The following is a 21532-nucleotide window of genomic DNA, read 5'->3' on the forward strand; positions in this document are numbered from 1 at the left end:
ATAGTTAGATGATAGAATACCCGGGAAATAACAAGTACGACTTTCAACAAGGACTTGCAACTGATAGCGACTAATAAGGTTACTTGCTCATCTGAAATACGGCTCCGTGGGGACTTGCGTAGTGGGAAAGTCGTTGCCGACCAGAGGTTATGTTAAGTTCAGAGACTTTCTCGTACATAATTGATTGGAAAGCAGCTAATTTCGGTAGTTACGGTACTGAAAGGCCGATATCTCCGTTAATTCTTGACCGTTTTTCGCAAACTTGGTATTGTTTTCTTATTTTCACTTAGATCTATCCACTGGTGCAGTTTTTTTTTAAATCTGATGAACTGTAATTTTTTTTGTAACTTACCTACAATAAGTATTGATTATGTTTATTGAGAGGGGAGGGGGGGGGGGCAGTTCCGAAATAGGCTAGAGGAGGAATTTACTGAAACTGAGTGTTTTAGCATTTTACTGATTGAGTGGAGTTTGTACTCAGGATTTATAGAGTGCAATGTCATAGTATATTGTCGAGCAAGAAGTGGGTCCAAAAACGTGGGTTGTCAAGAGTCTTGAGTGTCTAAAAACTTTTTCAAGCTACAAAAAATTACTAATCCAAATGTATGATCAAGAAAATGCTTTTTTCCCCAACAATTATACACTTTCTTTACAAAAATCTTGATAATGTTGAAATAAATTTGCCTTCATTTCCATTGAATCATGACAAAGAAAAGTTATATATTTTGTTCCTGAGTTATCTCACTGATTATTCTCATGTTCAGGAAATTGTAACTGCAATAGGAAACCGAAGAAATATAGTCCCAGTCACCACAGAAACATTCCAGTGGCCTCTACCAGAAGATCTGCCGCAAGATATTGCTCCTATTTGCTTTTATAATGGAGTAAAGTAAGTATAGATAAGATTGGTATTACAGGCTACATCAGAAAAAAATTGTGGCTTGTATTAGATCTAACATTGGAAGTCTAAATAAAAGTTGACTTCTTTGTTTGAACTGGCTTGAACTCTAGTCATTTGGCCGCCTTGTGTTAGCCATTGTATTCCTATTATTGTGAATTTGTGATTGAGCGAATTTTGAGAGATGACTGCACATTGAGAGATTTAAGGGCAAACGAGCCCAAAAAAATTCGGTTTTCTATATATTTATTCGTACTTCGCTTTCAGTTATGGTTAGGTGGTTTATGTGCTCTTTTTGTCGTTAAATTTGCATCAGAAAAAGGTATTCACAATGTGTTTTGGAAAAATGCTGGCAAATTTAGAACCTGGTTAGTGACAGACATTCAGCAACAATATTTGCTAGGTTCAAATTTTTCACCATTTGACTGACTATCCATGAATATGGAAAATAAAAATTGATAAACTCATCTTTTTGTTCTCAGAGTTCTTCCTTAAAATTTCAAATTTTTACTTGTCAAACAATACATATAGTTTTGTATACTTTTATGAGCATTTGTTTTTTTTCTATAGTTTAAGTCAGGGGTCACCAAACTTTTTTGACCGCGGGCCGGGTATGACTCAAATTGTGTTGAAACGGGCCGGATGAATATTTTTGTCAATGCAATACAATAAATTCACAAATGTTGGGAATATCGCAGAATATAGATCGAGAACATCCTAGGAAAAAAAATTAACAAGATTTCTATATCTAGACAACTATCCTGAGTTTAGCTGTTATCAAAACGTTGCTGTCATGAATTAGAAATGTTACAAAATCCGCGGCAAAAAATGTACGCATCACGTCTGCTAAGTAACGTTACGCCGTGTTGAAATACCGCTCATAAAAACGACTGCCTGCTGTAGCTTGGAATTCTATGAAATTTTGACATAATTTAGATAAAATAAACAACTATTATCTGGGGTTTGAATTTTTTCATTAGCGCATAAATTTCCCAAAATTCGACGTTTTTAAAAATTACGCCCCAGTTATACGTAGTGAAAATTATTGATATTGTCTATGGACACCAATAAAATTTATATGGACGTGTGTATTTCTTGTCCAACTTGATACTTACCAATTTTTATGAAGTTCGTACAATCAGAACATCGTTAATTATTACCCACAATGAACCACTGTCAAACTATCATGCACAACTCCAGCGTTTATTTGCGACGATCTTTCGGTGGTGTCAATGACCGCTGCCAGAATAAAATCCTGAAATTATCTCAATATACCATAGATGTGACGCACATCGAAAGATTAGTGATTGATATGTGTTATTTTTCCATATTTAGTACAGTTCTTATCAAAAAAGTAATACAATCATTATGGGAAAAATTGGCTGTCGGGCGGTACTAAAATTCCGATATCTCCGTTATTTCTTGACCGTTTATTCCAAACTTAGTATTGTTTTCTATTTTTACTCAGATCTTTCCACTGGAGCAGTTTTTATTTAAATCGGATAAACTTCAATTTTTTTGTAACATACCTACATGAATATCCGCATTAAAGCAGTACAAAAGTTAGTGTGGCTTTTGAAATTGGAGCAGTACGCGAGGGATTACAGTACTGTTAGCACAAAATGCACATTCGACGTTTATTTTAGCACGAAAAACAAACAGTTTCGTCGAAAGCAAGCGCCACGAGTGTACAAGTGTATCGCAGAAAACGTTACGTACTGGTAGCATTCAAAGTCGCAAAAACGAAGTTTTGTTTACAACCACGACTGAAAATCTGTCAGGGTGACAAAAGTGTCTGAGCGGATGCGGAAAGGCCTATTATTACGTCACTTTTCTGCATAGCCATTTTTGCGTGTTATTGCGGACCGGATAAAATGACGCCGCGGGCCGGATAAAATGACGATAAAATGACGGATCCGGCCCGCGGGCCGTAGTTTGGTGACCCCTGGTTTAAGTGTATTAATGAGTATCTGGATCAGATCCAATTCAGGCCAGATATTTCCACTTTTTTATTTTATGATTGCTACCTTTTTATTGTTTTATTTAATTGTTTTTTATTTGCTTTTCTCGATCTACAGATGGATTCATGAATACCAAGATGCATGTGTTGCAAAAATTGATAGATTTCTAAAAGGACAAGATCCTCCTAGCAGTGAGTGTATTAGCTCAAAACCCATTAACTTAGAAAGCAATACTGTATTTAATTTATTAACATCTAACTGATATTATACCTATCATATTGAAAATATGTTATTATGCTATTTACCTGAAATAGTGATTTTTAATTTATTTTTTAATCTCGATTAATTATTTACATGGTTGAGTATAGATATATTTTTTGTTTTAGGTAAACTATCTCGCATTGCTTCGGTCCAAAGTGGTAGAAGCGGACTTGGGATGTCACAGAAGCGTAGATCTGCACATCCAAATAATACAGTACGCCCGAGTGGTAGCTCAGATAACTTGATGGACCAAGACAGGTATGATATAGGTTTACCTATTTAGCAGAGCGTCCAATTTTTTATATTTCTTGACATATTTTTAACAGAAATATACGGTTTTTCTTTGATGGGGCATTACTTGTTACCCTGAGTGAGGTATGTGAAACTGATGGATGGTTATGTGTGAGAGGATTGCTGGACTCATCGTAGTCACATAAGAGCTGATCGAATTCTCAATAGTCCCGCCCTTGTACAAGGAACAGTTAATTATTTTTATATCGTGTCAGAATGAGAGGCAATGTTTCGTTACATGCTTTAGTTGACTTATTGACTTTCCCTACCCAGAGTAAATATAAAAAATCATCTTAGTCTCTATAACTATTTATCATTTTTCTGTTTTAGAATTCCTAGACCCAGACAAAGAGCTTCTCCACCGGGTCAAGCATCAAGTCTTCTTGGTGCAACAGCACCAACAACAAGAAGCAATGTGACGACAGGTGCACAATCAGAGAATGCCAGGAGCATGGATCAGGGTGACGGGGCATCTGCCCCATTCGAACAAGGATCAAAACAAATGCATGCAAACAAATATCCCAGTCCAAATAAAGTGAAATCTCCTGGTAGGTTGTTGTTTGTTTTTTTAAAAGTGTTTACCCAACTATTGAATGTATGAGGTTACTGAGCAGGGATGTCAGAATCAAGTCAAATATCACGATCTTCGAATATTGTTTTTAGTGTTTTTCTTGAGAGATAAGCGACACCGCTGTAGCGGGTTTAATGTCCGAAGCATATAAACAGGATAGATCCCACCCACCCTAAAACAATTATAGATCATATTATTAGCTGACTGACCAATGGCTCTCAACACTTCGTGTCCCCCCCCCCTTTTATATAAAGAAAAAAAAACAGTTGTTTTCATTGAGTTTTCATAGTTACTTTTCTTCCTGTTGAACACTTAAAAATCAGCAAACAAAAGTAAATGAATAAATGCATTACAATCGAAAATTAAACAAATCAAAAGTAGACTAAATGCCTTTGGTCATTGCCCCCTGAGAATGCTGGCCCCATATAGGGCCGACGTCCCAGTTTGAGAAATCTTCCAATAATTCCAATTCTATTAACAATTTTTTCATTAGTCCCAACTTTATACAACCCATCCCAAATTTGACTTTTAAACTTTTTATTTCAGTCAAAAAGTCATCAGACGGTAATATAAAAAAATTAGCGAGTCCAAGTGGAGTTTCCAGTTCATCCACTTCTACAGCTTCGTCCAAAAATATCTCTGCTGGGTCAAAGGGCATTAAGAAAGATATTGTACGATTGGACGATGTAATGTCAGGAGATCGAGACCGTTCTCGTGAAAGTGACAGCGAATCAGAATATTCAAGTACGACTGGAAGTGAGGAATGGGAATTAGAAAACGAACCTAGAAGTGGAGCTGACGGAAAGAGCAAACCTGACACTCATCCTAAACCAGGTGAGAAGGTTAATGATGATTCTATGTGAAGTCGACTTATGGATTGTTTTTCTTGCTTTTCGTTGCAGTGTTTAAGAATATAAGAAACATGTTAAAAGCTATTATCTTTTGTATTATTCAAATTTTTTCTGGGCTCCATGTTATGTAATCAAAATTTTTTTACTTTTAATAAAAAAGCGCAACCAACTGTGGGTATAGGACCAGTGCATTCATTTCTTCATTATTAGTAATTATGGGCCAGATTTTTTTCTAATATAGGTATGTATGATGATATGACCTGACATCAATGTGATTTGAAATTTTTTTAGTAGACTTTGAAACGAAAGCGTTTAACTTTTTTATACTTTTACTACCCAAAAAATCTTGAAAATCAGTTTGGCCCCTAATAATACTTAACTTAACAATGTTTTATTTTAGTAAAATCTCCTCCAGCAAATGCTCGTACTGTTGTAGCACAAGTTGAGAAAAGTCCAAATGGTAATATAGGAAAGATGGAAAAAATAGGTGCAAAAAAGTTGCAGGGAATGCAAGAAAAAAAATCACCTACGAAACAAACATCACCAGGTTGTGCGACTTCATTTTGAAATGTTTAAATTTTGTTAAAACTCTGTAGAAAATATCTTTTGTGAAAGCTCATATTTCTTGTATTGCTAAAGCGTTGTGTAACTTGGATCACAAGGTTACTTATGAATCTATAAATACAAATTTTTCAATAATTTCTGCAAACATGACCCAATTCAAAATATATGAAAACCATATGCCATATTGAGCATTATTCGGAATATTAAATGATTCAATTTTTGCTATTCCTGTATAAAATATCCTTTTGCTCATTTGTAAATACCATTGATATATATGTGTACATATGTTCAATGTCTCATTATTGAGATTTGCTTTTTATTTTTCTAAGCTTGCCTGGATTTAACACAAGCCTGTACTTTAACATGTATGTCGTTTGAATATATGAATTGTTTCAATTAAACGAAGTTTGTAATTCTAATCGAAATATTTTATTTTTTATCAGAAAACAAGCCAAAACCATCATCAAAGTATAAAGCACCACCGCCACCCCCTCCTACATATGATTCTGTGACAGCAGCAACTGAATCGTCACCGGTGCATGATCCCCCTCCACCAATCGAAACACCAGAACCAAGGCCACGCCCCACTATTACACCACGCCCTAAATCAGCAGAACCACCAAATAAAGATGCACCGCTTACTGCTAGATCAGAACCTGGGAAAACGGTGTTGCCAAAAAGCAGTGTACCCAATGGAATTGATGGGAAAGCATCTCTGAAATCAGCGACTTCTGTCCCGAATGTTGCAGAGAAAAATGAACCGGTATTGAAAACAGGTGTTCCTAAACAACCATCTGCTATTCCAAGAGACGAATCGCCTAATATGGTTCAAAAACCACCGAGAATGGTTATGTCCAAAGAAACAGCACATGAACCACCTGCAAATAAAGCAAAAAGTGCTGTCGAAAACAACAAAAAAACATCGGAAATACCTTTTGTGGAGGACAGGTCTGATTCGGAATACTCTGATGATAGTAATTTAGACGAGATCGATAACAACAGCCATTCGAATGAGCGGCGAACAAATGCAGATGGAATCGATGGCACCTCATCTAGAAGTTTATCAAGAACGTCATCTTCGACTCCATCTGATCTAAGTCATTCTGCAACGGAAGTGATTGTTCCACTCAAAACGTCAAATTCGAATAATAACAACAATAACGCTACACAGATAAATGGAATGAAAAACACCAAGCCAGAACCGAAACCTATGTCGATGAAAGATCGCAATACAAGACAAAATGCCGGATCACAAACCACCAATCATTCTAAATCCTCGAACAGCACTCGATCGACTCCTCTCAGTCGCAGTTCTCATTCTGTCGGCTCAGCTGATACACATTCACCACCTAGGTCGCCGACGAAGACAGCGCCACCCGGGACAGGCAAACCAATTGCTAGAAGGGACATTGCACCTCCGTCTGTACCATACCAACCCAAAAGATCAGCATCCGAGAGGTTGCAAGTCACAAGACCACCCTGCCCTGGATACCCCATGGGGCATTTTCACTCTATGGGACCAACACCGCAGCACCAGCATCATCACCCACCTCAGAATGTAGCGGGGTACAACATGGAACAATATAAAGCCGCAATGGCAGCCTCAATTAGAGCTCCTTACCCGGGACACCAGCATTATGCGCATGCCCCAACCCACACACATCCCAAAGCAAGACCGGGGCCTCCAGCTCATGGCTTTGATACTGCAGTTTAGAATTTGAATACAAATTAATGTTGTGATTAGCATGAAACAGACATTACCTCTTGCTTAATATATGGATGCAACGACTAAGTCATTGGCGGTACTTGAACCTTTCTTGTATGCAGGCACTTCAGAGAAATATGGAATGCAACAAGTCATTTTACGGCGTTGGAAACAAGAGTTTGAATGGGGTCAAGAGGCAGTCAACAATTGAGCTAAATTGGAAATACAATATAAGCCAGTTTCACAAATTTTATTCTGTAATGTTTTACCTGAGCAAAGTATGGCTTCTTTGTATGGCCAATAAATCTTATAGGCTAAAGCTGTAAAATAAAAGCATGTGAATATATTGGCGTTTGAGCAGTTATATCACTAATGCATGTTATCCACAGCCATAGACAATAGGCTATATAATAAGCGGAATGAATACACAGGTTGCTGTGTAATAAAATGATTTTTCTTATACCCATGACCATGAGGAAATATTGATGACATGGATTGCTATTGTAGATTCAAGTCACCAAGTCGTTGCTTTGGTAACAAATCATAAATCCAGGATAATCTGTGCTCTTATTCCATTTTTAAATTTTATTGTATTTTGAAGTATCTGCTATTAAAATTGTTGATCATTTGACATTTTTAATATCTGCAGAATGACTTGTAAATTGACTCTTAACTGTATATATCAAAAGCTTTGTGAATAATTTTTTCTTTCCAGGATTAAAAACTGTTATTATCAGTTCATACATTCATTACAGTCAAATGTATATGATTCAATATAATATTAATTGTGAATTGACAGTGATTTTTCATAGCTATATTTCTCTGGATATGTGCCTGGTTTAGATCATCTCTGAATTTTATTTTTGCATGCTTGTTGTGAAAGTTGCCAAATCTGGCAGTTTGACAATCATGTTGTATATTTGTTCAAGGTATATATTGTATAAAACAATTGTAATATGTAGATGATTGCATGAAATATTTGTTATGCACCTGTTGTTTTTACTTAGCATTGTGATTATTTTTATGTTTCTGTCTAAATCAAAGAGCATTGTCTCTACTAGATATTCTAATGTTTTCTAGGGAAGTCCAAAAAATTTGGTTGAAATGTAATATTTTGACAACGAAAACCATTCTGAGTGTTCTTTCGGATAATGAAATTATGATTTACATCCTCTTTATTATTATCAACAAGGATGGTTATATTTCTGAAATTAATAAAATGATTGGAAAAATAAAAAATCTGATAACACTATAAACTTTTACCAATTGCGATATGTTAATACATTTAATTATATTTGAAATTAAAATAGTTTAGTTTTATCGAAAACTGAAATTTTAACCGGCCTAACAGAAGACATTAACTGAACTGAATATATTTGAAATAGGTTATATTCGATATAAATAAATTCTTATATTTCAGGAATAATTTACATTAATTTCATTTTAAAAATCTGTCATTTCAAGCATACGATGTCAGATGTTTGGACATATAGTAGACATCATTTTACTTGGAACAGCATAAAAATCGATCAACACAATGCTCAAGTATTCCGCATTACCAAGTTAAACGCATTGATTTACGTAAAGTCTTATATTGAACGACCCAATTTCGAATAGTATTTGATATTCCGGGTCTAAAACTACTGTTTTTGCTATAGTGGTTTTCATAGTTTAGGAAGCACTATTTGATAAAAATTATTTTTTGCTGTACAATAATATATGTATTCATTGGGCAAAAATCAATTCCAAAGCACACTTCTAGAATATGATATTGGTCATCCTCAATGCACATTTCTAAAAAATAATTCCAGTTTCTGAGTAATACATTCGCTGAGTATCTGTTGTTTATACATGTTAATGTTTGGCACAAAGGTATTTATTTCCATTAAATTACGTTGACATGTGTATGCTTTTTTACTAAGATTCTCACTATATCTCAATGTTGAACTGGTACATTTGGTTGAAATTTATACGATTTATAATTGGAGTATTTCGATGGTACATATTATTGTTGACTTGTTACAGATGAAAATGACAAGTGATATAAATTTTGAGGTACTAAATTTTATCATGAAAATGTTCTCAAGTTTCTGAACCCGAATCTTGTCTAAATTACATTCTTTTTAGTGATTTTATCTATATTTTTATTTTTGTAGTGTTTGATGATGAAATATTACTGATTTTTTATTATCATACTTTTTGGTGCTTGTTCTGGTGTTGTATTTATGACTGAGGTAAATATTTGTAACCCAGCTTTTTATTGTAGTAATATTTTAATATGGAGAATATATATAAAGCGGTACATTGTTAAATGAATACAAAATTTTAGATTTTTTGTAAATTTTTCAAAAATGTGTTTTGCTTGAATACAACCAAGCTTTGGCGTAAATTCTTAGTAAGGCTATAAGTAACGTCTGAATAACATGATTAATGCATAGTTATGCATACATATTTATTCATTGTTGAATAGTCGGTCTTTCATGTAATGTTTTGTAACAAAGAGTAGTTTCGACGAAGGATCAAATGCCACCGAACAAATGTAAAATTTGTTGAAGAGCCATATAACAATATATTTAGTTGAACAAATACTAGCCTGTAGCGCTATGATTTTATTTATCGCCCATTTAATTTTGGGCTATATTATTCTGAATATTCAAGTTTCGTTTTACATAATCGTGTATAAATCTGATCAACTGAAATTTTTATTGCCACATTTTTCTTGCACCTTTAGTATTTTACACTTGAATATAATGTGATAAAACTATTGAATGTGTTTTATTTGAACAAATAGAAAAATTGAGAATCACAGATATTGGAGGGAATGATATGTGGTTTATGATATGAAGTTGCTCAAGTTATATGGGGGTCAGAGGGGCAGCAGAGATAATTTTGATGGCGGGAGTTATACCAGCAAACAGATTAATCCATGTACGTCAGCAGTATGACATGAAAAGATAATATTTTGCTAATTCTGTGGATCAGCTTTGCTATAGGAAAAGAGAAAACCTCCAGAACTCCATTCTGACCATGCAACAAGATGCAGTAGAATTAACAGTATTTTCCTTCTGTGTTCGGCATTTCCATGATTTTCAATTGAGTCCAATAGAGTGCATACCTCTTTTATTAAATATTAAAGTCACAGTATATAGGTTTTGGTGTGATAGCAAACTAGGGAGAAAATAGGTGTCGCTCAGTCTACTGGAGTTACTCAGTTTGATGATAGTCTTATTCCTAGCTTAAGGGGAGGAAGAGAAAAGGATTTACTGTAAAACTTGTCTGGGGTAAAGGAAAATTAATTTATATTTCAGTGGTTAAAACCACTGTAATACCTTTTCGCTCAATCACTTTGGCATAATACATCAGACGGCCATTGTTAAAAATTGAAGTTTTTTCAAACACAGCCGCTCAAGGGGCATAGCCAGCAATATTAAATTCTTGAGAATTTAAAATGCGTTTCGACCTACGAAAAAGGGCCATGTATGATACGGAAAAATAGATTTTGTTTTACAAGCCCCCCTTGCTATGCCCCTGCAGCTGCCCCATATATATCAATGTTGATTCTATAAAAAAAAAATAAGGTTTTTCATTTTGGGTTACTCAACGGGTACAAAAATATATTTCAAGAATATTATTATAAAATAGAAGGTAAAGTATTTCTTTCTGGATCAGCTAATCTACAAAAAACACAAATACTTGTATCAACGACATCTTCTAGTTGTGCGATAGAAAATGATTTTCCACATTTCTCACATTGCATAATTTTTAGACCCATCGCATGTCGACTTTCTACGACAGCTGGAATATGATCTGCATTTTCAATATTCCACATTCTCACTGTTTTGTCTTTCGAAGCCGATAAAATCCATTTTTTATCAATACTCGTATCAACATCGGTTATCCAATCTTCATGCCCTTTTAATACCAACTTTTTAACATAGTTTGATACGTCCCATAATATTACAGCTTTATCATACCCCCCTGATATCAAAGTTTGACCATCAGTTGAAAATCTGCAGCAACTCACGCATCCCTCATGACCTTTGTCTAGAACCTTTGACCCCTTTGTCCTATACATTCCTGTTGATATATCATATAGTCTCAATGTTTTGTCCCAAGAACCTGTGCAAAGATAACGTTCCTTTTCACTAAAACAACAACTGGACACAATATTTAAATGATCGGTCAGTGTGGCAGTGACCGTCTCGGAAACTCGGTCCCAAATTTTTGTAACTTTGTCAAAACTTGTTGAAACAATTCGTTGTCCGTTTGGTGAAAATGAGCAGCATGTTGGTGTACTTGAATGATGATTTTTCAATTCTGTTAGTTCCTGTCCATCTTCAGCATTCCAAACTTTTACAGCATTATCAAAATCAGAACAAGAAACAACCAGTTTTCCATCTAAAGATATATCACCAGCCATGACCATGCCATTATGCTTACCCGTCCATAATATTTTACCAGTTTCCAAATCCCATAAACGCACAGATTTATCCCAAGAGCAAGTTAAAAATTGCTTTGAATCTTTTGTAACCTTTACAGCAGATACAGGGCCAGTATGTGCAGCATAATTTGTGATGAGTTTAGTTCCCCTTGCGCTCCATAACTTAGCGGTGCCATCATCCGACCCACTTAAAACGTGTGTTCCATTAATGCAAAACACACAAGAATTTACAGCATCTCGATGCCCTCTGAAAACTTTAAAGGGAATTTGTGAAAGATTTTCATTTTCCCAATTGCTTTTTTGGGACTCGCCAGCCACACTATTCAATTCTTCGCCTAAATATCGATCTACTGCGCCAGTTGAAACTTCAACATCCATTTCTCAAATTTGGTCCAGTTGTGGCCGTTCTGCATCAGTGCGTAGGTTTGACAACAATTCCATAGCAACCATCGTTGAACCCTGAAACCCCAGATATTACTATATGTTTATTTCGACTACAGAACGGGCAATAAAATAATTGATTAAAATATAACAAATAAAAACTGATTACAGATTCACGGAATCTAGCAAAATCTAACACACAAGCGTGCAAAACTCAAACTTAAAAGATGTTGTCAAAAGAAGCGGTACGTGTTCACTCACACCTGAAAAACAGAAATCATACAGTGTAACTTCGATTAGGACTGCTGTGACATAGATAGGGTTTGTGCCAACTGAGCGGTTTTATTGTTACCTCCCGTTCCCACAAGTTTTTATAAAAATGTTATTTACAGTAGGGCTCTTAGAATTTGCTTAGTATAGTCGATTTTATGACAATCACTCGATAGTTTTTTAAGCACGAAATGCCGGCATAGGTTCACATTTTCATCTACATTAAATTTGTTCGGTTGTTTGTTTACATGTTGCTATTCAGTTCACGATTTTATTTATAAATAATTACACGTAATTTGATTATAAAGTTAGACGCCTGAATATTGACCAACCGTTTATATTCATGTTTATTTGTTTATGTTTGTTGTGATTTGTTTTCTTCTTTCTTTGGTGAGTGAACACGTTTGATACGTTATAAACTTATTTTTAGGTTTTGTTCACTTCCCAGATTCTTCGCTATTCTCTTTTTTGTGTGTTGTTTTATTTTTTGAGAATGAATCGAAATAAAATCTATTTCTTTTCGACGACTATAATGTGCAAATGAACAAACATCCTCATATTTTTGTCATTACAAATCCTAATCAAATCTTTATTTATATCGAATGGCGACTATTTTTCTATGCGTCGATCTGTTAGAGGATTAACTTCTGCCACCTATAATAGCTATATCAGCTAGTGGACATACCCATTGACTTTTTTGCGTATACTAATTTTTTTTTGATCAATCCAGGAGTCCTCCTGCACACTAACATGACTGTATTTCTGTAACGTTTCTTCTGACTTTCTCAGACAAGCAGTTTACAACAAATAGCAAAAATCTTGAATTGGCTTAGTATAGTCGTATCCAGTGGTGGGATTCAGCCGGTTCGCAACGGTTCTACAGAACGGTCTCATGGAATTTTATGAGATCAGCGAACCGGTTAGGATTACTGGTTACTCTGAATGACTTTTTGTAACATAACCGGGTGAAAAATATAAATTTTGTGATGGAACCGGCTGACAAAAACATTGAATCCCACCACTGGTCGTATCTATTCCTGCTACAGCATCCGTGCATTATACGCATACGGTTCCACCAGCATGAAGGCGTAGAGGAGGGATAGGAAGTTAGTCTGCGCAACCAAATTCATAATTACTGAAATTTTTTTGGAATTAATTATGGCAATATAAAGTGAACAGATAAATTTTGAGTACTTTAATAGTAACATAGTAATAGTAACTTCATATCAAATCAAAGTGGCATATTCATGTGAGATATTGTAAACTAGGGCAAAGTTTCTAATAAATAAATTATAAGCAAATCATAATGAGAAAGCAGGTAATAGATAGCAATCTATATATCAACATATAGTTTGCTTGCACTTATACTTCTTTATAATAATGTTCTGTATAGACAAAAGAAACAACAATAAGAACCGGACATAGCGCATATGGTTATATATGCTATAATACAAAAAGTTTCAATTTTAATAATTGAGGTGTAAAGTTATTTTATGCGATGCGTGGTTGTGGGTGAAATTTGGTAAACAACAAAAATCGTGCATTTGACTCAGTAGTTATCAAACAAGTAAACAAATAAGTAGTGTATACTATAATTTCAGAAATTAATATTCAAAATATCAAAATCATGGGCTACAGTATTCCAAGTGTGATGTGAAAAAGAGAAAGGTGATTCGGACGGTTTTGTTCACTGTGTTCTTTATTTCTTTATTACTGGATATATAAACTATTATGCTTAAAATAAAACTGTAAATATATAATTCTATAATTTTCCATATAAATTAAGATTATCCCAGAAATCACATTTTTTCTTCAGCACATTTTTTCTCATTTTATCACCATTGTTAGAGAACTCTATTGTATTATAGTCTCGAATATTTGTATCGTGAAATCTGTCCCATTGAACTATGCTGAGCTTTTCCACATCATTTGTAACATCCTGTTGCTGCCCGTGTTTCTGTTGAAATTAAAATAAAACAACGATGCAAACTTAGCAAAAAATTGATTCTGGGACAAAGCTTTACAAGTAGTGATGTGAAAGCCATTAAATGCAAATCATATGAACCTACCTTTGGCGCTCCATTAGGATTTCCATATTTTGCAAAATTCGTCCAGTAGTACTCTACTCTTCTTGCTAAATAGTATTCTTTTTTCGATTGGTGATAGTTTGTCAAAGGTGCTGGATTAAATACTGAACCAATGTCTGCTCCGTGACAAGCCAAATTTACACACCCCTTGAACGCCCACAATGACTGAAAGTAGACACGGTGTATATACTGTATATATATGCTCCATCAGGTGACAGAACAAAAATAGTGATTTCAAAAAGTGGGATAATACTTTCCTCAAAATATAAACCGTCTAAGTATGCCCGAAGGAATAATTAAAAGGAAATAGGGTAATCATCTTCCTATTTATCCAGGGGAAAAGAAAGCCTACGAGACGACTTAGTCATATGTAGAACCACGGACTCTAGTCCGATTACCAATCTATGACGGATATGAAAATTAGTAATCAGTAATTTGTTTCAGATGCATGGACTTGGTGTTGGAGTAACCGGCCAGAGATTAAGTCAACCACCCAACGGCGCAAGGAGTGCAGTAATTTTCTCCCATGGCCACGGTACATTTTCGACATATACCGTATTTGCTCGTTTAATAGCCCGGGCGCTTATTTTTTTAAACATACTCACGAGCATTTACGGTATATCTCTTTTTTGAACAATTCTGAAATTAACGTTTATTTTGTAGTTTTTGATTCATCTCATTACCCAACCTTGCTATTTACCTTGAATGGAAGTGTTCCGCCATAAATATAAAACCAAGAATCTTTTTCCGTTCTGAACATAGCTGATCTCTCCGGGCAAAGAAAGACGTAGTCTGTTATAATTTCAGTAAGTTGTTTCGTGTTATCACAACACTGTAATGGAGAGTAAATTTTGTTTAATATTTCAGACATCGTAAGTAAAAGAAAGCAAAGTAATTCGTCACATGGACACAAATATATCATCAAAATCAGAGTAAACAGTAAGGGCTCAAGGGTGCCCAAAGAAAAGTTTTAAATTATCCTATGTGTCACTTTTATACGCGACTTGTAATATGTTTGCATTTTACATTATATACATATCCCAATTACTTTATCAGAGAAAATGAAATCACAAATTATTGGCGGCCAAAACCCTTCGTTAGTGTCAAGTCAAAACCAATTCCCTGTTAGGTCATATTGGTAAGAAATATTCGATTCAGAAAGGAAGTTGCTTAGCCCAGCGATAGGGTCAATGGTTTGAGGAATAACTGTGATTACTTTTCATATTTTTAGCTTTTGTGTGTACTGTCTTAAATTTCGATAACCCCGCAAATTTCTGAATTGTTCAGTAAAAATCGTGGTCGATCCCCATTGCCAGAAATTCAGATTTAGTCTCGAAATTTTGACTCTAGTTTAAAGTACAAGGGATAACACGGTATCCACATTATTTAGTTCTAATGACACACAGTTAGTAACAAATAAATATGCGTAGTTTCATCATTGAATAGGATATTGAGCCATTTCCTCTGACCGAATTTCAGTGCATACTATAACAACAGTTCGGAAAATATTTGAATGATTAGTTGTAGCCACTATTCCAACATTATTCATACAAAAATCACATTCATGTTTAATAATACAAAAAAAAAAACTACTCACGTTAGGCGGATACTGCTTCAACATTGAATTAGCATTAGATTTAAATATGACATCCATCGATAGTTGATACATGAATTGTGAAATTTTAAATCCTGAAAATAACAATTCAGCGTATTGATATCCATCTGCAGAGTTCCCGCCGATTATCATCGGTATTTTGCGAAAACGTCCCTGAAAGGAGCAAGAATTGGTAAAAAAGATCCAAAATTTGGCAGTTTAGACAGTGTTTTGGGTTCGAAGGTCAGGATGTTAACGCTTTGGCGTCCCAGGTTAAAGATTTAGTTTCAAGACTATGATTAAAAAAACTTTTGTTTTATCCAAGATTCCAAACCTTAAAACTCTATAATTTGCCGCTCGCCGTTGCCTCTTGACCAGACCTATATCAGCAAGCAACTATACTGCACCACAATGTAAAACAGCTAGAGTTCGTAATTTTAATTAGTTGTAATACTAATTAGTGACAAGTGGAAAATACTCATACGGAATAACAATAAAAAGACGCAGAATATTTCAGAGTAAATACAAAATTAATTCAAACAGCTTCGAAGTACCACAATTAAACGAAAATATTCTCTATTTCGGCTTAATAAGGTATGTCATTGTATTATATAGCATGTTATTCAAATATTTATAATACCAGATAGACATTTAGCATAACTTTTGGGTCCGTAATAATCGGGGCAACAGCGTCAAGTCGAGTTTATTTTTATTCAACCAGTAAATCAACAAAACAAACATTTTTACTGGGGGAGGGAAGTCGCGGGGAACCAAAGCTGGCTATCGAGCAGCGACACCCGAGGTTCAAATATCTAATTTAAGTTTCGAGTCTACTGTGTTTGACGCTGTCTTTCAACATTACCAGTAAACGTCAAAGATGCCCTTTGCCTATGTTGCCGGCTACGCTTGTACAGGTACCAGTACGGTTTCGCTACCAGTGCAGGGTATCTTATATACGGTATGTATATACTCAGTCAAGATTGCTTATCAGCCAATAATAAAAAAAAATCAGTTACAAGGAAAAAAATAGAGTCGAGGCTCACCTTTTCAAAAGCATTGATAGGGTATTCATAAAGTAAGTCCTTGTCAATGACAGGACCCCACTGTTGTCCTTGCTGCAATATACTTTGTTTACTGAATATTGAGAATGCTGACTCAGAAGATGAACTCACGATTTTCTCAACATCTCTGATGAATAGATAATAAAGAACAAAGTTTAGAACATTAGAATTGTGCTACATAACAGACCAGAAGGTATAAGTTCGACATCTGTTACATGGGTATAGTTGAGCACCAACAAAATTTCCAAAATACATACTCTGATGTTAAAAGTCGGAGACAGGTTATTCGGAATGTCAGAATTGTTTTGAAATATAAATGAAGGAAGAGAAATTGAGATTTTGTGTGAATGAGCAAACAAAAATTCATAATATTTTTACTCTGCTACACCCTTTCACATGTCACACAGATTTAAAAATATACTATATTGTGCAACTTACACCCCTCGAAGGCATTTTAAATCTCCAGCGGTGCATCCGATCTTTCGTGCAAATCTATTTCCAAAGTCTTTAGCGTTCGTCATATTCTTGAATGGCAAACTTAGAGGATCGCTTTCAAGTATAGCGCGATGGAACAAATCATTTCCATGTGACGTTGTTAACAAAATACTCAAACTCTCGGCTCCTGAACTTTGTCCAAACGCTGTAATCTTGAGATACCATAACATATAAAGGGAGTTATGTTATGAATAATACATTATCAGACACGGAGTGGACCTATGATCGTTTGCTAAATTGTTGTTGCTCTTGTTATTGGGGGTTTTCTTGTTGTTGTTGAAAAATCGCTTTTCTCTGTAACTAATGGGCGAATCAGTTTCAAATTTCTATTGTTAAAAGACGAATAAAACCCATAGAATGGCTTTTACTTATTTCATTGCTTTCCAAATTTCTTCTTTGGATCCTACAAAATGTTGTTAATTTATTTCGAAAGGGGAAAACACTTTTTTATATTTCGTCACGCTTGATCACTCCCGTCACGCTTCTCTATCGATCTTTTCAGCAAACTCTTTGATCAGCATAACTTTCGTGTCTGTATAATCTAAGCTATATCTCCCGTTTATTTTTAAGAAACAAAACTCACCATGTCTGGGTTCCCACCAAAATATTGAATGTTCTTTTTAACCCATTCGAATGCTTTAATAGCGTCCCATAGTCCGTAGTTACCAAGCGCAGCATCGTTACCTTCGCCTTGTACAAGAAAGCCAAGTGGTCCCAATCTTAAAATCAAAACAATGTTTTAAATATTATATTTTGATCAAGTGTAAATCTCAATTTTATGATAGAAAAATTGTCCATTACCTGTAGTCAAATGATACAACAATTACATCCCCACGATGGGCAAGGTATCTGGAGTCATAGATTACTTGCGATGCGGAATCGTGAACGTAATTTCCTCCATGCACAAATACCATTACAGCAAGTGCTTTGCTTTTGTTATTTTTGACATCTTCCTTTATGACGTAATGATGATGTCCAACTACACCTTTAGTTGTAGATTTTGTGAGTATTTTTCTTGGAACGAAAACGTTCAAGTGCAGGCAATTCTCGGAAGTCTATGAAATACGAGAAGTACGTTTGAAAGAAAACGATAATTGAAAAGAGAAGTATAAGGAAGGAGTTGTCCGTCGTTACAATGTCACTGAAAATTATGTAAATCATTTAATTTACTACATATAAATATTCGCATGGGAAAAGTATGGAAAGACATCAAATTGAAGACAAATCGACTACGCTAAGCACAACCTTAATTCAACGCATGGATTTTAGATCGACGTCCAACTAATTATGAGGCATACAACTGATTTCTTCAAATTCAAAGTGTCTAATACTTAGCGATGATACGTGGACCGGGATTTTTGTACCATACTTATAATTAAATTCTACCAAAAGATTGACTACAATTACTACAGGAAAATCTTCCTCATACCTTAAGAACACATCTATATTTATTCTTTTTAAAAACGCATGTTTGTGGACAACCTGGTCTAGCATATGTTGCATTCCAATAATCACCGCTAAAATTTAACGGAGGACGAGGTTTTCTCCAGCGATATTCTCCCACGGGTGGTTGACTGAACGGAATTCCCCAGAAAATCCCTGCTTCTGGAGTAACTTCACCAACCAAAATTCCCTGCGAGGCTGTAAAATAAATAATGGAATGTTAATTTAATATATTATATATCGCAAACGCTTTCGAAATGTATAACCATTGCCTCAAATAAAATATATATCGTAACAGGTTCTGAAACGCTAAGACCAGTCGAACCATCGTCTGATTCGAATCAGACTCGTGTCACATGCATAGTAAAAGACTCCGATGTTGCATGGCGACATGACAAAAATACCAGTCAATAGTTGGGATGGATTTCTCAACCTTGTATTCTTTTGTAGCGAGCGAATAGTTAGTTGTTTGACCTCTGATCTAATACTTGTTCTGCGCTTGATTTAATTCACAAATGGCAAATTAACACATTTGTATTTGATGTAGACTTGTGAAATGAATTTAATTCCTTTAATTCATGAGTCTTCCTAAATGAGACTCAGACTACTTCATCTAAACCACTTTGAACAGAAAACACACAACAGATTCTTTCTCCCTACCTGTTGTTGAAACCAAATCATGGTATTGTTCTGAAGATACCAGCAAAATAAATTGGATAAAACTAAATTTGAATAAATAAACTTTCATGTTAATATTATATAATCTATTGTATCACTGAAAAAAAACAAGTATGTATATAAATAAAATAGATTGATTACAACATTATTTTTCAATATATAATTTAGACAGAAGATAGTAAAAACCAAACATGACTCGTTAATTTTAAATCCCAGGTGTCTGCTTATATCTAAATCTGTGTTTGATAAGACATTTTCAAATCTACAATTCCAACGGACAACATGGATTCAAATAACAATTTACTCTCCGCCCCGTTGTTTGTTTACTCTGCATACTTTGTCTCGCTTTTCCATGTTTGGAAAATACTGTATCTGAAGATATATCACGTCTCGTCACTTGGTGGTAGTGTAACGTTTAGAATCATTCTAGATTCATAAATTCCACAGATCTAGTAGTGAATGTGTATAGGCTACTAACATTTTAAATAGATATAGTTATACCGGTCACATATTTGAAGATTTTCAGGAGCCCCATACTTCTCATACGCTAAAATATGCCACTCAACGTTAGTGTATGTACATTATATTTAAGTGAGAACAAAACAGAAATTTTGAGGAAAAAAGTTAAAACCGCGTCTGGTGATTCATGCCAATCCGGTTTGATTTTCTCTACTGGTAAATCTCAGTTTGCTTGGTATGGAAATCTCAGTACTTCAGGAAATCGCTTTTGAAACCATGTTACTACCTGAACTGTATAAAACATAGCTATTATTATGAGGTATTTTGTTTAAGATATTGCTTTTATTTTAAACGGGATCGATTCTAACAATTGTTCTAGAAAACTATGATACAACAAAAATAGAGAACGTAAATGCGGTTGCACTAGTTTCCGATTGTTTATTTGTGAATTGGTATGTCCAATGATAAAAATTGAGTTATAAAATGGAAATCCACAATAAAAGATAAAATTATGTGGAAAAAGAAAAAAAAATAACCCTACTGAAAACTAAGAAGTACGAGTAACTAGTAATTCGTAAAACGACCTGACAGGTTATTTGTAGACAATGATCCGAACAGGAAAACATCAACCTATTAAAATACCGCGACATCGAGGAAATCGGTATGAATAGTCTTTACGAATTTCTTTGCATGTTTGGTCTGACAATACTAAAGCGTTTCAAGTACGTTAGGCTGTAGAATATAACCTACTTGTGCACGTACGCTGTGGCATACTATCGCCAGAACAATGTCGTCAAGAATTGTTCGCGCAGGACATGACACATTTTCAAAGTAAAACATGCAACCATGTTAAATACTCGGAGATTTACATCACACAAAATTTGCAAAACACCACACAGAAACAACCATTACTACACAACAACCATTGTCGTTAGGAGTTCCTAATTTCTTTTTGCTTTAATGGCGATGCTTTAAAATAGGTTTTTCAAATTTATAACGGCGAAGTTGGAATGCCCTGATGCAACCTAGAAATACGCGTTTTTTAATTTCAAAATAATAAGACTGAGGACCTCCTGAAGTATGCGCACCAAGATGTCGCAGAACCCTAATCCTAACCTGAGTTCAGGTTGTGCTGACTTTCGGACATGCATCATTTATATAGATCAATTATTCAATTTGAGTGGCAGTAAAATTTCCTAGTTTTCCAAAGACATAATCATTGCCTCAAATACAATGTATATGGCAAAAGTTTTTCAAACGTTGCAACCAGTCAAACCATCGCCTGATTGGAATCAGACCCGTGTCATATGCATAGGAAAGAACTCCAAATATGGATGGCGACATTACGAAATTATCAATCAATAACCAGCAGTAGGGGTGGTTTCCTCAACCCTATATTCCTTGGTAGCGAATGGTTGTTTGTTCTATCTCCGATCTGATACTTGTTCTGCTCCTGACTTAAGTCACAAATGAAAAATTATCACAGTTGTATTTGATGTAGACTTGTGAAACTAATTTAAC

At 34.9% G+C, this 21532-nt stretch overlaps 3 protein-coding genes across 4 annotated transcripts in view; 1 reads left to right on the top strand and 2 right to left on the bottom strand.

The window, feature by feature from the left end:
- LOC120330298 (uncharacterized) overlaps positions 1-9866 on the top strand; it is a 31563-nt gene extending 21697 nt beyond the window's left edge. For both annotated transcript variants that reach the window (XM_039397184.2, XM_039397187.2), the window contains 7 exons: positions 765-889; positions 2977-3050; positions 3246-3378; positions 3742-3959; positions 4529-4816; positions 5234-5380; positions 5841-9866. In XM_039397184.2, coding sequence (XP_039253118.2) covers positions 765-889; positions 2977-3050; positions 3246-3378; positions 3742-3959; positions 4529-4816; positions 5234-5380; positions 5841-7111 — 2256 coding nt within the window. In that variant the 3' untranslated portion in view covers positions 7112-9866. The remainder of the gene's footprint in view (positions 1-764; positions 890-2976; positions 3051-3245; positions 3379-3741; positions 3960-4528; positions 4817-5233; positions 5381-5840) is intronic.
- LOC120330300 (small ribosomal subunit protein RACK1-like) lies at positions 9862-12353 on the bottom strand. The gene has a single exon (XM_039397188.2). The coding sequence runs from the start codon at positions 11919-11921 to the stop codon at positions 10734-10736; it is 1188 nt and encodes a 395-aa protein (XP_039253122.1). The 5' UTR covers positions 11922-12353; the 3' UTR covers positions 9862-10733.
- Positions 12354-13638: 1285 nt separating this feature from the next.
- LOC120329646 (crystal protein-like) lies at positions 13639-19663 on the bottom strand. Its single transcript, XM_039396367.2, has 10 exons — positions 19535-19663; positions 18861-19072; positions 18233-18486; positions 18015-18150; positions 17375-17583; positions 16919-17063; positions 15879-16049; positions 14982-15113; positions 14264-14446; positions 13639-14151 (listed from the first exon to the last, which is right to left on the bottom strand). Exons 1-10 carry the CDS (start codon positions 19620-19622, stop codon positions 13957-13959), a joined length of 1725 nt encoding a protein of 574 aa, XP_039252301.2. The 5' UTR covers positions 19623-19663; the 3' UTR covers positions 13639-13956.
- Between the last annotated feature and the right edge of the window lie 1869 nt (positions 19664-21532).

The sequence above is a fragment of the Styela clava genome, chromosome 12 (assembly GCF_964204865.1).
Source record: "Styela clava chromosome 12, kaStyClav1.hap1.2, whole genome shotgun sequence".
Classification (NCBI taxonomy): Eukaryota; Metazoa; Chordata; class Ascidiacea; order Stolidobranchia; family Styelidae; genus Styela; species Styela clava.